Here is a 15,788-nt window from a genome sequence, read left to right as displayed (position 1 = left end):
AAAACAAGTTTTTTTAAATGAAAGCAAAGGAGTGACATTAAAACTTAAAACGAACAGAAACTACTCCGTATTTGAAAGGGGCTTTTCCTCCTCAACGCCCTGCTCTTTACGCTAAAGTTTTTTACTGTTTTAAAATGTAGAGTTAAGAAAAAGAGATGGATAGGGCACGTTCTGCGGAAGAAAGATGACAGATTGCCGAAGATTGTCCTTTTCAGCCAACCGTCTTAGGCTAAATGGAAAGCAGGTAGTCCTAGACTGTGGTGGGAGGATCTCATAAAGAAAGATTTAAAGGAAACGGGAACTTCCTGAGAGGGTCTAAAGAGGGGGGCTTTGAATAGATTGTGATGGAGGAGAAGCGTGCGTATCTATGTTGGCCTCAGGCGGCATGGTGCTGTGGTGCGTTGTTAGTAGTTGTAGTAGCATGCTTAGCGAGTGTGGTCTCAGAAACTTTTTATTAGCCCTCCCCCACAAAAAAAAACAGTCAACCAGCAAAGGGATAAAGACTTTCAAAAATCATGAATAAAATTCGGCATAATTTTAATGAAACCTAATGTCTATATAATAAAGAATATTGTCTTTGCTTCGTGTAGCCACAACATCAAAGGACTATTTTCAGAGCTAAGAATTAATGATTGGCTGATTGGTATCAACCAAGGCAATAATACAGGTACAAAAAAAAATTGTACCTTAGACCCTTTACTACGCAAATATATACATTACCGAGAAAAAAGTATAAATAGTAGATAACCGCAGAACAAAAACCTCTAATAAACGTATGGCACTGAAAAATGTCTTACCCCGAAATCGCTTTCAGTTTTCCCTTCAACATTTTTCTGTCGTCAGGGGACAACGCGTGGAAACCAGGGATGACCTCTACTGAGTCGACAAAACCTAGATCTTCACGCAAGTTGGTAAAACAGTCAACGTGATGCCAGTCATCATGTGGACCATACCGTTTAGCGGCATCAGAATCATAGTTCTTTTTTGAAATGCGAATATCATCCTTTTCGATTTTTTCTTGACAGCCTTTACAAGCAGCACGACTGGATTTTGCATATTCTACTGCATAATCACGGAGTTTGATATCTCCCTTTTTACCCTTCTTTGCCTTTGCTGGGGCTCCAATGGCAGCAGAACCTTGAAAAAGAAACTATTATCGCCCCTTCCTCATTAATTATGTTTAAGGAAGACTGGGGCGACAAAGGATAGTTTTTTGTTTTTTTTCTTTCATGTAATTACGGTTTATTGAAAGTAATTGTCTTGGTAGTATTAGAAAACTAGTCCTGAATTGACATGGGTTTTTCCAGATTTTGTTAGAATGGGCACAAAAGCCGAGTTCACAGGAAATGTAGACTCTCGTCTACGGCACATTTTTTTTTTTTTTTTAGGTTTTTTCAGATTTTTCAGAGTGCACACGAAAGCACGAGTTCATATGAAATGTACCCTCGTCTATGCCCCATTTTTTTTAGGGTTTTTTTCAGACTTTTGAGAGTGCACATAAAATCGTTAGTTCACAGGGTAGACCCTCGTCTATTGCCCAAATTTTTGACGCTATCAAAGGACGAAACTGGACCAGTGTAATGTGACTTGGTATATAATATACAATATATTATTATATTGGTATATAGTATATTAGGTAAATAGGTATATTAGGTATATATTATATTAGGTACATATATTATTCTTAACCATATTCTCTGGATTGGTTTAAAGTACATCTTCTTTTCAAGCTATCAATAGGTCAAGGAAATCGTTTTCGAGCATACAATTTTTCCAGGGGATTACCAATGCTCCCACACGTAATTCACATATTAGAGCACAACTTGTTTCACCAAGTCTGAGGAGCTTCCACCACACCTCTGTGTGTCACGTAGGGTACACTTCGTGCCACATACAGTAAATTTACCCCCACTTGATGCACGAAATCTGGTTTACGTCATTTCTGGAAGTAGATAACCCCCTGCCTTTCCTGTAATTTGACTAAATACTATTTCTTCCAAATTAAAACTTCTTGTCTACTGTTGCGTCTGTTCATAGCCACACTATATATATATATATATATATATATATATATATATATATATATATATATATATATATATATATATATATATATATATATATATATATATATATATATATATATATATATATATATATATATATATATATATATATATATATATATATATATATATATATATATATATATATATATATATATATATATATATATATATATATATATATATATATATATATATATATATATATATATATATATATATATATATATATATATATATATATATATATATATATATATATATATATATATATATATTATATATATATATATATATATATATATATATATATATATATATATATATATATATATATATATATATATATATATATATATATATATATATATATATATATATATATATATATATATATATATATATATATATATATATATATATATATATATATATATATATATATATATATATATATATATATATATATATATATGCATATATCATTATGCAGGATTATGTTGTTCTACAGGCTACAGTCTTGGGGAATCAAAATAACCAGAGACCCCATCTACATAAAAAAGAAAGAGCTGAACCCCCCTCCCTCAACATCTCATCTTTTTTCATGTTCTCAAGCACCCCGTCCCCTCTAGGAAAAGAACCTGACACATCAAGCAATTTAAAATCTTTCAAACTTGTCCCCCTTCCAAAAACAAATCTGACTTCAAAATTTTCTGTAGACCTGCCTGCATATAGCATATGGCAAATCCCCCTAAGAACCATCCAAGAGCCGCCCCCCTCCTCCAGGAAAATGCAGACGTATAAAAATTATAAATAATAGGACTTCCTCCACCTTATTAAAACCCTCTGATACCCACCTCTCTAAAATGGCTGTGCAGACATGACAATTTTAATGCATGTTAAAAGGAAGAAAAACACTTACTTGTGACTCGGACTCGTATCTTTTCCTGATCTTCATATCTAAGTGACTCAAAGTGTTCAATTTCAGTAACACCCTTAGGTCTTTGTCTTATAAAGAAGCAGTCCATGTGGTACCAGTGGGCCATCTTACCATCAAACTTTGTTGACTAGAAAAAGAAAATTAATGTTTTCAGGAGGTTTTTTCATCTTATATTTTCAGAAATTTTCTTTGCAGGGGGGAAAGACTGCTTGCTACTGTCAAAAACGCACAAGTAACAGCTTTAAAAGAGGAGTTAAAGAATTTTTCCTGATATAAGTGGGCAAAAACTCAGATAGACAGATACACCTACTATGTGTAGGTATGGGTGAGATTGAGGGAATAACAGTGCTGACTCTTTTATTATGAGTACACTCATTTAAGTGTGTTTTCTTTAGTAGATTACGTATTCAGAAAGACTAGGAAAATCAATTTTATTTTCAAATTTTCTGGAATACAACAGGTAACTAGACCACTTGCAATTACAAATAGCCTATATTTGCTACACTCTAATAAAATGTATGCAAAACAACAAGCAGTCATACATTTATACAAACTGAAAATATGGGTAAAATCCATCATGACAAATGATAACAAGATGACTTTTTTCTATCTGAGGTTAAATCAAATCATGTTAAGAGTATTTTTTCTGACCATATTAAGTTTTCAACTATAATTAAGGTCTGCTAAACAAACAAACCGATTTGCCGATTTTGCTTCTTTTTTTTTCTTTTTTTTTTTTTTTTTTTTTTTTTTTTTTTTTTAGTGTATAGTCTCATCACCATGTAGCAGTCCCACAAAATGAAAACGAACATGATGAAACCTTTTGAGCATGCTTGAGAAGGCTAAAGAAACAAAATAAACCCAAAGAATACGCATTTTCTGCTGCCAAAACACTCTATTGGAGCCTTGTTATACCTGCTGGAGCTACACATCCTGAAGCATGGAAAGCTGAAGCCATAAGAAAAATGCTTGTGTCCCACAATAAAGGAAAAAACCCAAGGCAATTTTAAGAATAGTTTAATTTCCAACCATAACCAGTTTAGATTTAATGGTAAATCGAAATAAAATAAAGAGAGCAAAGAAGACGAGATATTTGGGCTTTATGGTTGCTGAAAATCTATCATAGAGAGCACACTTATAATGCAGAAATTGTCAGGATCTCTGGAACTCCTTTGGCAAGTGGAAAGTGTTATACCATCTTATACCCACTTTGGCAAGTGGAAAGTCTCTTATACCAATTTTTTACCCATGTATTTGCTATGGTTACTATGTGTGATCAAGTAATTTCGTGTCATATTAAAAAAAAAAAAAAAAAAAAAAAAAAATACATAGGCTCCAAAATCCATGGCGTTTTACAAAAAGGGCCTAAGTCTACTTTTTTCGAAAAGGAGTTAAGCATATGGTTCAAAAGAGCTCGAAGAAATCTATCAACTTTTCTATTCAAAATGGGCTTATCTTTAAATCTGACTGAGTTACAAATTTTGCCAAAGGGCTTAAGTCCTAATTCACGAAACAGCATTATGCCAAAAGGCCTAAGTCTAGTTTCCTCCAAATTATGAATCAGCTTTTTCAAGAATAGTGCTGGGAAAGGAGAGATTGTGGACCTTTGGCATCACATTAAAAGAACTGAGAGGAATAGTTTCAAAGATAACAGAGTTTGGTGTAGTTCAGACACCCCATTCAACCCTGGAGAGATAAGCTTGCGATAGGTCTCAAGAAATCGATTTGGAATAATCAAGGACCACATTGGTTCTTTCCCTGCTTTTGAGTTTGTTGACTTGAGGGCTCATGCACACAGAAAGTATCTATCTTCGAATTTGAACATTGTGAAAATGTTGGTTTTTTGTGTTTTTTAACAAACATTTTCTACTCTCTTCTTCACTCTTTCCCTTGTACAGAAAAGTAAGTAGCTTCCAGTACAAGCCAAAGGGTGAAGAAGAGAGCAGAAAAAGCTATGGAAAAAGACAAAGAAAAAGACTGAAATCAGGAGGAACTTTGGGACAATTGACATGCAACAATGCCTTTAAACTAGCTTATGACAGAAAAAAGGAAAATAAAGAAAAAGCACTAGAATCAGGAGGAATTCTGGACATTTGATGTACAGCAATGCCTTCCAACCGCAGATGTTAAGGCAAAATTAAGCTTCTATAAGTCAGCTCTGGACGTATAATCTGACAGTGCATGTTTCAGGAGATGGGAAGAAAATTCACTTTCTTTGTGGCACAAATGGGAGTCAGAAAAAGGAGCTAGCGAGGTCTCTCCCAGGGCAGACTTATTTTTCTTTATCCTGGGCCAGAGTAATTCCAAGTGAAGGTTTTGTAATGTTCATTCATGTAATAGAAGTCGTTTTACTTTATTCAAAATTTGGATAAAAGGTGCAAAATACTCTTTAATTGCAAAATTTCGTTACTGAATTTTGCCAAACCCTAAAGTTAATATGAGCAAAATACTTATCAAAAATATCGAAATTGATATATCAATTATAGAATATTAAAGCAAAAATATTGACATATGAACATACTGTTTAATCAAATTATTGCCCAACCCCAATACTATCTATCCTGGGTGCTTTATTGGATTTGAGGGATTTCAGAGCATTTTCTAATTCTGACCTTAAGGGTGATTTCTCATTTATTTTTGCTGGAAAGATCTGAAGGACTTCAGGATCTTGGATTTAGGTGTGAGAGGTAATTTTGTACCCAGTTTTATCCAAGAGCTCCAAACACTTTGTATCTTCATGATTTGCTAGCTCTTTAGCATGTTTGAACATAAGGTGTAGGTTACCTCTTTGGAAGTCCTCTTTGCACTGCTGACACTTTTTGATTATCATGTCCTCAAGTGCCTGGCGAGTTTTCTTCTCGACATGGTGTTTCAGTTGCTTGAACCTATCCTTGTTTCCCCGATCTTGTTTGTTTCTGAGAGTTCGTTTCTTGTTGCTCATGTCAACAACCTCCTGGGTAATCCGCGGCATGTCTCTGGCATATTTATGGCCAAGAACAATCTCAGATGTCTCAAATATTGCCCTGCTACTTTGCAACAAAAGCTGATCAATGTCAGCTGAGCTAAATAGGACAAGTGTTTCTTGCATGATCTTCAAAAGCTGCTCTCTATACTCTTGTTTTGTCATCTGGTCCTTCAGGACCAGATTCCACATGGAATCTTGGGACTTATTGCTTTGATTTGACAACAGACCTTAACCTTAGAAAAATTGATGACATAAGGAGGATGTGATCACAGTCAAAACCCCCATTGGAGAGAGTCACTGTGCCTGTGAACGAGATTTCCACTGATTCAATACCAGCATGTTATCAATCATGCTTGCAGTCCTTTCATCAGGGGACCACCAAGTGACTTTCCTCTTTTGCTGTGTTTGACCATTGTGTTTGTCACAAAAAGGTCATATTCTCAGCAAAATTCAATGAGTCACTCTCCTCTGCTATTAATCTACCCAATTCCAAATTTGCCTATGATATTTTTGTTTACACTTCTGTAATACATGTAGAATTTCTTCTGCAAGATTAGCTCCTTGCTTTTATTCAAAATCTCTTACAGTTTATAAATACTAATTTGTAGCTTTCTCTCTGTCAATACATTAGATATGTCTAAATGTCCTTCATGGCTGAAAGCAGGCATTTTGTTTTCAAAGATGTCTAAGAAGTTGGCTTACTTTCTGCTATGATTTTTTTTTAGCAAACTCTGGCCAAACAATGGCAAATAGTTCATTTTGGATTCTGCTAAATAAATACCATAGCTGTTGACATTTGGCTTGTTCAGGCCTCTCATTCAATTGTCCATTTCTATGTTGTGTCAAAAGAAGAATGAATGGCTCAAAGTAATTTCTCTGTCATGATTCTTTTGATGAACTGACAGCTTCAAATGCATTATGCTATGCTGTTACAGAAAAGCCTGTCCAAGTAACCATTTAACTTAAAAAAACAATTTCAGTTGTTTTTTTGTGACTCCTATTGACCAGCCATCTAGGGCCAAATGAAACGCACGTTTTTCCCCAAATGGGATGTGAGCATGCTGTAAGGAAAGATTTAAGGGAAATCAAAACTTACTGGAAGGGTGTAAAGAAGGAGGCTTTGATTATTGGGAATGAAGAACAGCATGCATATCTGTGTTGCCATGAGTGGTTTGGTGTTGCAGTAAATGGTTAGTAATAGTAGTAGTATCACAGGGTAAAGTTAATAAGTTGTTACATTTCAAAAATGTTAAGAGACTTTTGAGAATCAAGACATTGTGGGAAATAATGAAGAGGGGTTTCACATTTACAATAAGATAAATTTTATTTTAAAATTGTATACAAAATACTTTTCAGCACCTGCTAAGAAAGCCCAAAAGGGTTTGCTGGCAGCAGGTGGCAGTCTTCTCCACTCTTACTCTACATACTACTACACACAAACATATAAACTACATACACATAAATACAAACATACTATTCTTTAGCAAGGAAAAATCTCTTAACTGTAGCCTTGAAGGATGCCAGAAGACTCGAATTTCTTGTTTCAATTGGAATAATATCCTATACAGAGAGGATAAAATTTCTAATTACAAAGAAAACTCTGACCATGTTTCTAAATGGGTGGACCAGATTTGATGTCCCTTGTGTATCATCACTCTGAAGATGACTATTAATCGAGAAAAAGTTTTTGAATGAAGAGGGAAGGATATTATTGATAAATTTATATGTGGAAATACTAACTTGGTAATCTCTTGTTTTTGAAATATCAAAAAGTTGATTCTAAGTGTAAAGTTCATTAATATTATGAGTAAACAAAGTTTTAGGTGACAAAAGTTTAACAGCTTTATTTTCGATTTTTCTATAACCAGAAAAAAAATTACTACCCCATACTAAGCAACCACAACAAATGTATGGGTAAAAAATAGCAAAATAAAGCAATCAAATAATTTTCTGGGATGCCAGGTTTTTAACTTGGCAAAGCAAACCCAGAGATCCAGACAACTTTGAAGCTATAATATTTAAATGTGTTTTTCATGATACATTTTCATCAACCATAAAACCCAAATATTTTGTTACCTTTACTCTTTTTATTTCATTGCCATTTATTATTAATTCTAAATTAGTTTCAATACTACATATTTGAGAAAATAAAATGTAACTAGTTTTAGCATAATTTAATGTCAAAAGATTGAAATCTGTCCAATCATTAAACTTGGTCATTGCATTTATCATTTTATCAAGAAGTAGATCAACTGATCAAGCAGCTACAAGTTAAAGAGCATTTTCAAAAGGATTTTGCCAGCCTCTGACAAATAATGCTTAATCTGATCTATAAAATTAAAAATAAAGGAGAACCTAGTATAGAATCCTTAGGTACTCTGCAAGGTATTACACTAGCCATAGAAGTAAAACACCCATTCACCACAATTTGCTTTCAGTCACTTAAATAAGATTCAAACCAAGACACACTCTTTCCAGTCACACCAATTTCTTCAAGCTCTAGTAATAACTGTTTATGGTCAATCATGTCAAAAGCCTACTTCAAATCCCAGAATAAAGCAGCTGGAATCAGATCCACCTCAAATGACATATTTACCAAGTCAACATATTTAATAGTTACCATTTCTGTGGACATTTTTTTTTCTAAACCAAAAGTATTCATAAGAATTTATTATTTTCAACATAATCAGTTAGCCTGGATTGTATCACCTTTTCATATATTTTAGAAGAGAAAGGGAGGATAGAAATAGGTCTTTTGTTTGAAGATTCATCTCTCTTACCTCCTCTGCTATTATTTTGTTGACCTTCAAAACTCCTGGGAAAATTCTTTTTCCCATAGATTTATTAATCAAATCACATGCAAGTGGTGTTAACTGACTTAGCAATCTTAAGAGAAATACTGTCAACACCACCTGAGTTTGATTGCATTCTACTGATAATTTTACTCACATCATTATAGTACAAGCATGAAAAACCAAATGATTTTCTACTGGAACTTCTGATTGAATTATTTTGGGAGGCTGCTCAATTCTTTTCAAAACATCACAACAAAGATTCACTCCCTCACTAGAAAAATACTCACATAAATAATTCACAACATCCTTTTGGGTGGTCAAATTCCCCTCTCTGATTGTAATTTATTAATAACTTCTATTTTACCCTTTTGACCCAGGAGTGAATTTACTGTTTTCCATGTTTCTTTCATATCATATTTATATTTCATAAATTCATTTTGCAAATATATTTTTCAACTTTATGTTTCAATCCATTTAAAGTATTCCAGTAATTTTTAAACTGTTGAAAATTAATGACATATGGTTCAAATAGGTATATTTTATACAATTCAGTTTTCCAACTTATAGAATTTAGAATACCATGTGTAATCCATGGTTTCTTTAAGAATTTTGTTCTACCCCTTTCAAATCTTCTAAGAGGACATGTCTCATTCAATATCTTTGCAAACATTGCAACAAAAATATCATACACAACCAACTTTTATCACATGATCTATTGCTCAGATAATTCCTATAGAAGCACCTCCTTCTCTCAATTAAACATAAAGCATTCCTAACTCTCTTCCCAAATACACCATCAACAGCTTCACAAATTATTTTCCTAAAATTATTCTATCCATCTTCTTCATTGTCAAATTTTAAACTCTCCAGTTTCTTATCCAACTGTTCCTGGAAAGTTTCTCTCCTACTATCATTCTGGAGTATACTAGTGTCAATGCTTCCTGAAAGGTGGTTACCTTCCAAGATTTTAGCTTTAAATTAACCCTAGACAGTAATTTTTACTTTTAACATCAATAAGAGCCCTCCTATATACAATAGTATCTTGTGTCCTGCCAGTCTTTGGTTTACAATAAAGTAATCAATGAGGTTTCTTCTTCTTTTTTTTAATATTTTGATGTTCATATTATTGACTTACAAATAAAGTGAACATATCACTAGATGCCATTTTTCATGATATTCCTGAATACAACAATTGCTTTTTTTTTGTAAATTCAAATTTAAGCCCTTTTTGAACCCTTGAAAATAAAAAAAAAAAAGGTTCAAAACAATTTCTCTATTTTTCTATCTGCCATGTTACTTCTGTCAGCTTTGATATCTTTTGATGTAAAGGTGGAATGGCAGCTTTTGAGTGGTCTAACAGAACAAGAAGAAAACATGGGAGATTTGTATTTAAATGTTGACAAATCAATGTTCACAATCAATGGATTGATAATGAAATAGTAAGCCTGAAACAAAGTTTGGTAGGACCCATTTTTATATCAAAAAATTGTAGAATGATATTATTATTTTCAAGGGGCCTAAAACAGCCTAAATTGAACTTGCAAAAAAAGGTGACTATTATTACCTCAAATCTTAAATTGCAGCTTGGAGCAATATAAGATTTATTTATCCTTGTGATGCTCCAAAAGAAAAAAAAAATTGTTTGATGTTGATTGGGGCTGTTAGATTAGACTCTTGTGGAGGACTCTGCAGCTTCCCAATTGTAAAGAAACTCCTGGCAGAGTCATTCCCTATCAAGGTGGGACTTGAAAATATCAGTTGAAGTAGCAGAAACTGTTCCTTTGGAGTTTGAGGAGTTCCTTGCAAATCGAAAACTCTGACACTCTGCAATCTTTCAGAAAGGAAGCCCATAATAACTGTACAACACCTTTGTTGACACCTGCAGCCCTCAATTTGATTATGAGGAATTCATGACAAACTTTATTGAATGCTTTGGACAGATCAAGAAGAATCATGTCAACAGAAAAACCCTTATCAAGCAGTGTAGTCACTAATTCATATGTTTGGATAAGGTTAGTGTCCACAGATCTACCAGATCTGAATCCATGTTGTGATGTGGAAAGGATATTATTGACCTCAAGATGTTCAATTAGAGCTTTATTAACAAATCTCTCAAGCACCTTAACAACTGCAATTATATTCAGGGTAAATATTCTGCAGTTTATACAATTGACTTACCAATCTAATGAACATATCATTTGATGCCTCTTTTATGTTCTTTGTGAATATAATAATCAATTCTATTGTAAATCAAATTTAAACACTTTTTGAGCTCTTAAAAATGACCAAAATATGGGGTGTATAAAGGCTTAAAACATTGGTCTCAAACTTACTGTTTCATTATAAATCCAGTTTTGTTTATGTTAGATAATCCACAAGCACTGATTTTCCATGATTAAGTTGAATAAATAAATCTTATTTTGCTTTTTAGGCCATTTTCTTCTTCCTTGACATGAAATTTTCAATGAAAGTATTTATTTTTGGTCATTCCTGACAAAATACTACTACATTTTCTCAGCACCAAAATTATTTATAGTTATTTTAAATTTGAATTTGCAATAGAAGTGATTATTATATTTACAAAGAACATAAAAAAGGCATCAAATGGTATGTTCAATTTACTTGTAAGTCAATTATATGAACTGCAGAGCATTTACCATGTTCAGAAAGGGCATCTAGTGGTATGTTTACTTTATTTGGGTTACAATAAAAATCAAAATATTTGCTGCTGTCTTGTCATCATGTGAACATTGTTTTAAGTTATGGGCCATTTTATGACCAAACACAGCATTGGTTATAATTAGATTGCTATGCCTACAAAATTAAAGCAATATATACCCATTGCTGTTCCTATAGACTACTAAATTATAACTGATGAATTAGCTAAGAAGAGGTTTTCAGTCTCTAGCTAGGCTAATTTTATTTGGCTGTTCTGAGTTTTTTAAAAAAGGTTCTAAAATATCTAGCGTAAGCTTAGCTAATACGATGTGCTGAACTCGATTCTCAATGCTAATAAGAATGTGTAGGCCTAGGCTAAATAGCCTCGATAATAAGTTGGGCTAGTAAAGAATTCATATTACTTGAATCATGACAGCCAATCGAAGAGAGCCTTCCTGAATTCCACTTTTGCACATACGGCAAGAGGCTCTGCTACTTTTAGCATATTCAGCTCGAAAATTTAAGTCATCAGCCATTGTGCAAATCACGTTTCAATATTCGGTTTGAATTTAACACAAATGATTGTTGAAATTGCCAAATAAAACATTTTTAAGATTGAAACTGAGCCGAATTTCACGAGATCACTGGTCGCAATTTGTATTTTTAGACGAAATATTCTGTCACTCACTGAACGACTTCTTTTGTTTCACATAAACTGAGGTATTATTTTCTTCTTAAAAAGATGAACGCTGCTAAATAAATAATTGCTGCTTATGTTAAAGGCTCACTAACCAACATAGTGGATCAGATTACAGCAAAAAATTATTTAATTGTGAATATATCTTTATATCTTCCTTTAACTTTGAAAAAATTAAAATAATGAAGCTCTGGGGCAACTATTTTTCTCTTTGTGCAGCATCATTTCAAAGTAACCATAAAACGATTGTAAACTACTAAAATCTTTCAGGCAATAAAATTTGATAATTACTATGCCGAGTTCCAGTGCACGTAATGAAATACGTGCATAAATAATGAAATACAGAGCACACAATAAGATATTTCAGGCTATTGAACCGCTAAAGATCCAACGAGAAACCATCAGAAATTGCAGAAACAAGTAGAAATTGACATAAGTAAAGCTAGCAAACCCATGCCTTCTTAAAACCAGAAAACGATTTGTACTTTACTGACTAAGTCACTAAGGCTAGGAATAAGTGAAAATGAAAAGGTGACATTGGGTAACGAAAAGATTGATCAGGTTGGGAGCTTCACTTACCTTGGTAGTATTATTAGTAAAGATGGTGGGAACAGTGAAGATGTCAAAAGTAAAATAGCTAAGGCTCAGGGTGCTTTTTCACAGTTAAAAACAGTTTGGAAAAATAGAAAAATAAGTCTGCAAACCAAAATTCGAATATTGGAAGCTACAGTATTGACAGTGATCAAATATGGCTCTGAAGCATGGGCGCTCCGAAAAGCAGATGAAAATTTACTAGATGTTTACCATAGAAATTGCCAACAGATTATTCTAGGTACCCGGCAGACTGACCGTATTTCAAACAGTAGGTTCTACAAAAAATGTGGTTTAATCCCGCTTTCTAGGGCAATAATGAAAATAAGGTTGAAATGGCTAGGCTACGTTCTGCGGATGAAGGATGACAGATTGCCGAAGTTTGTTCTTTTTGGCCAACCGTCTGGAGCTACACGGAAAACCGGTCGTCCTTGTCTGGGTTGGGAGGCTGTCAAAAATAAAGATTTGAAGGAAATGGGAACTTCCTGGGAGGGTGTAAAGAGGGAGGCCTTGAATAGATTACGTTGGATGAGGAGTATGCGTAGTTATGCTAACCTCAGGCGGCTTGGTGCTGCAGTGAGCTATTAGTAGTAGTAATGGTAGAAGAAAATACATCTTAAATGTTTCACTTTTTAATTTCAATAAATCAAGCATTATTAAGAACAAAATAAATAAAAGTCAGCATACTTCAATCAAACTGACAATTCATATTCATTTGTTTATTTTCGTATGTAAAGTGAAAAAATATGTTTTGGTCTTGAAAAAATTAGGGGTTGTCAGCCGTATCCAAAATGATTTCAGTTTGTTTTGAGTTTAACTAGGGTTATTTTTTTCATAATTTCTGTGCGTTTTTGGTTTCATCGATTTATTAATGATGATTTGTGGCAATTTTACGTTTGTTGGATAATTTCATGTATATTTCTGCTTGTTTCTTTTTATATAATGAAGTTACTTTTCTTTTAAAAACGTATTTTCTGGGAAATTATTTTTAATCTGTTTCTATTTGTTTTTATGGCATTTGATTTTAACCAAGCGACTTATAGCGATCGCAAATTCTGTCGGTCTGTCCCGGTTTTGCTACTTTAGGCACTTCCAGGTAAGCTAGGACAACGAAATTTGGCGGGCATATCAGGCACCACTACAGATTAAATTAGAAATAGTCGTTTTAACGATTTGACCATCCGAGGGGGAGGGTGTGGGGGCCGGTTAATTCGGGGAAAACAGAAAAAATGAAGTATTTTTAACTTACGAACGGATGATGGGATCTTAATGATTTTTGAAGTTTGGTAGGATATCGTGTCTCAAAGCTATCATTTTGAATACTGACCAGATTTGGTGACATTGGGGGAGAGTTGGAGGGAGGGGGAACCAAAAATCTTGGAAAAAACTTAGAGTGGAGGGATCGAGACGAAACCTGGTGGGAAAAATAAGCACAAGCCCTAGATAAGTTATTAACATAACCGGAACGGATCTGCTCTCTTTGGGATAATTGTGGGGGGGGGGCTATTCTGAAAAATTAGAAAAAATGAGGCATTTTTAACTTACGAACAGGTGATCAGATCTTAATGAGATTTGATATTTAGAAGGATGTCGTGTGTCAAAGCTCCCTTTTTAAATCCTAACCAGATGTGGTGACATTGGAAGGAGTTTGGGGGTACCTATAATATTAGAAAACGGTTAGAGTGGATGGATCAGGATGAAGATTGGTGTGAAAAATAAGGAAAAGTACTAGACACATAATTGAAATAATAAGAACGGACTCGCTCTATTTTGAGGAGTTGGGGGGGGGATTAATTTTGAAATATTAGAAAAATGACGTATTTTTAACTTACGAAGGAGTTGTCGGATCTTCATGAAACTTCATATTTAAAAGGACCTCGAAACTCAGATCTCTTATTTTAAATACCAACTGGACCCAGTGTCATTGTGGGGGGTGTTTGGGCAGGGGGGGGAGATCTTAGAAAATTTTCAAAAGGAGATGTAAGGATGAAACTGGATGAGAAGAATAAAAACATGTCCAACATACGGAACTGACATAACCGGACCGGATCCGCTCTCTTTTTTTGACTAGAATTGGATTTAATTTTTGACTAGAATTGGATTTAAGTACGTAGGAGGATAGAGGGGAGAAATAAAAATCTTGGAAAACGCTTAGAGTGGAGAGATCGGGATGAAACTTGATGGGAAGAATAAGCACAAGTTCTTGATACGTGATTGACGTAATTGGAACGAATCTGTTCTCTTTGGAGGAGTTGGGGGTGTTAATTTGGAAAAATTAGGAAAATTAAGGTATTTTTTACTTAAGCGCAGGTGACCAGATCTTAATTAAATTTGGTGTTTATAATTAATTCATGTCTAAGAGCTCTTATTTCAAATCCCGACCAGATCTGTTGACATTGGGTGGAATTTGTGGGGGAAATCGAAAATCTTGGAAAACGCTTAGAGTTGAGGGATCGGGATGGAGCTTGGTGAGTGGAATAAGCAAATGTCGTAGATACGTGATTGACGTAACCGTACTGGATTTGCTCTCTTTCGGTGAGTTAGGAGTGGGGTCCAGTACTTTGGCGAGTTTGGTGCTTGTGGACGTGCTAGGACAATGAAAATTGGTAGGCGTGTCAGGGAGCTGCACAAATTGACTTGATAAAGACGTTTTACCTGATTTGACCATATGAGGGGCTGATGGGAGAGGAAAAATTGAAAAAATGAGGTGTTTATAACTTACGAGTGGGTGATCAGATCTTAAAGAATTTTTATATTTAGAAGGGCCTCGTGACTCAGAGCTCTTATTTCAAATCCCGACTAGCATTAATCTTCTGATTTTCTTTTTATATCAATCAATTGATTCTTAGAATTTTGCTAGGGCTCACACCATGAGCTCTTGGCTCTTTGCTCTTCCGGCCTCGTCATAAGTGCCCAATGAGCTCTTAGCTCTTGTTTTATTGACAGGCTTTTTCGTGGAAAAATAAAATGGGTATTTTTGAAGACTATACTGCCTTTCCATGTCTCTTTACTTTTAGTTGAGAAAACTTTTTTTTGTCAATAATACAACGGTCTCAGCCTTTGTTGGCATTGATTT

At 34.0% G+C, this 15,788-nt stretch overlaps 1 protein-coding gene across 1 annotated transcript in view; it reads right to left on the bottom strand.

The window, feature by feature from the left end:
* Positions 1 to 12,016, bottom strand: part of LOC136027660 (poly [ADP-ribose] polymerase 1-like) — a 94,868-nt gene extending 82,852 nt beyond the window's left edge. The window contains exons 1-3 of the mRNA XM_065705099.1: positions 11,847 to 12,016; positions 2,989 to 3,133; positions 798 to 1,137 (exon numbers count right to left, since the gene is read on the bottom strand). Of these exons, the coding sequence (XP_065561171.1) occupies positions 798 to 1,137; positions 2,989 to 3,133; positions 11,847 to 11,960 (599 nt within the window). The 5' untranslated portion in view covers positions 11,961 to 12,016. The remainder of the gene's footprint in view (positions 1 to 797; positions 1,138 to 2,988; positions 3,134 to 11,846) is intronic.
* Between the last annotated feature and the right edge of the window lie 3,772 nt (positions 12,017 to 15,788).

This window comes from Artemia franciscana, chromosome 5 (assembly GCF_032884065.1).
Source record: "Artemia franciscana chromosome 5, ASM3288406v1, whole genome shotgun sequence".
NCBI lineage: Eukaryota > Metazoa > Arthropoda > Branchiopoda > Anostraca > Artemiidae > Artemia > Artemia franciscana.
The sequence above is the reverse complement of the archived record's forward strand: the minus strand, read 5'-3'. Positions and strand labels throughout refer to the sequence as shown.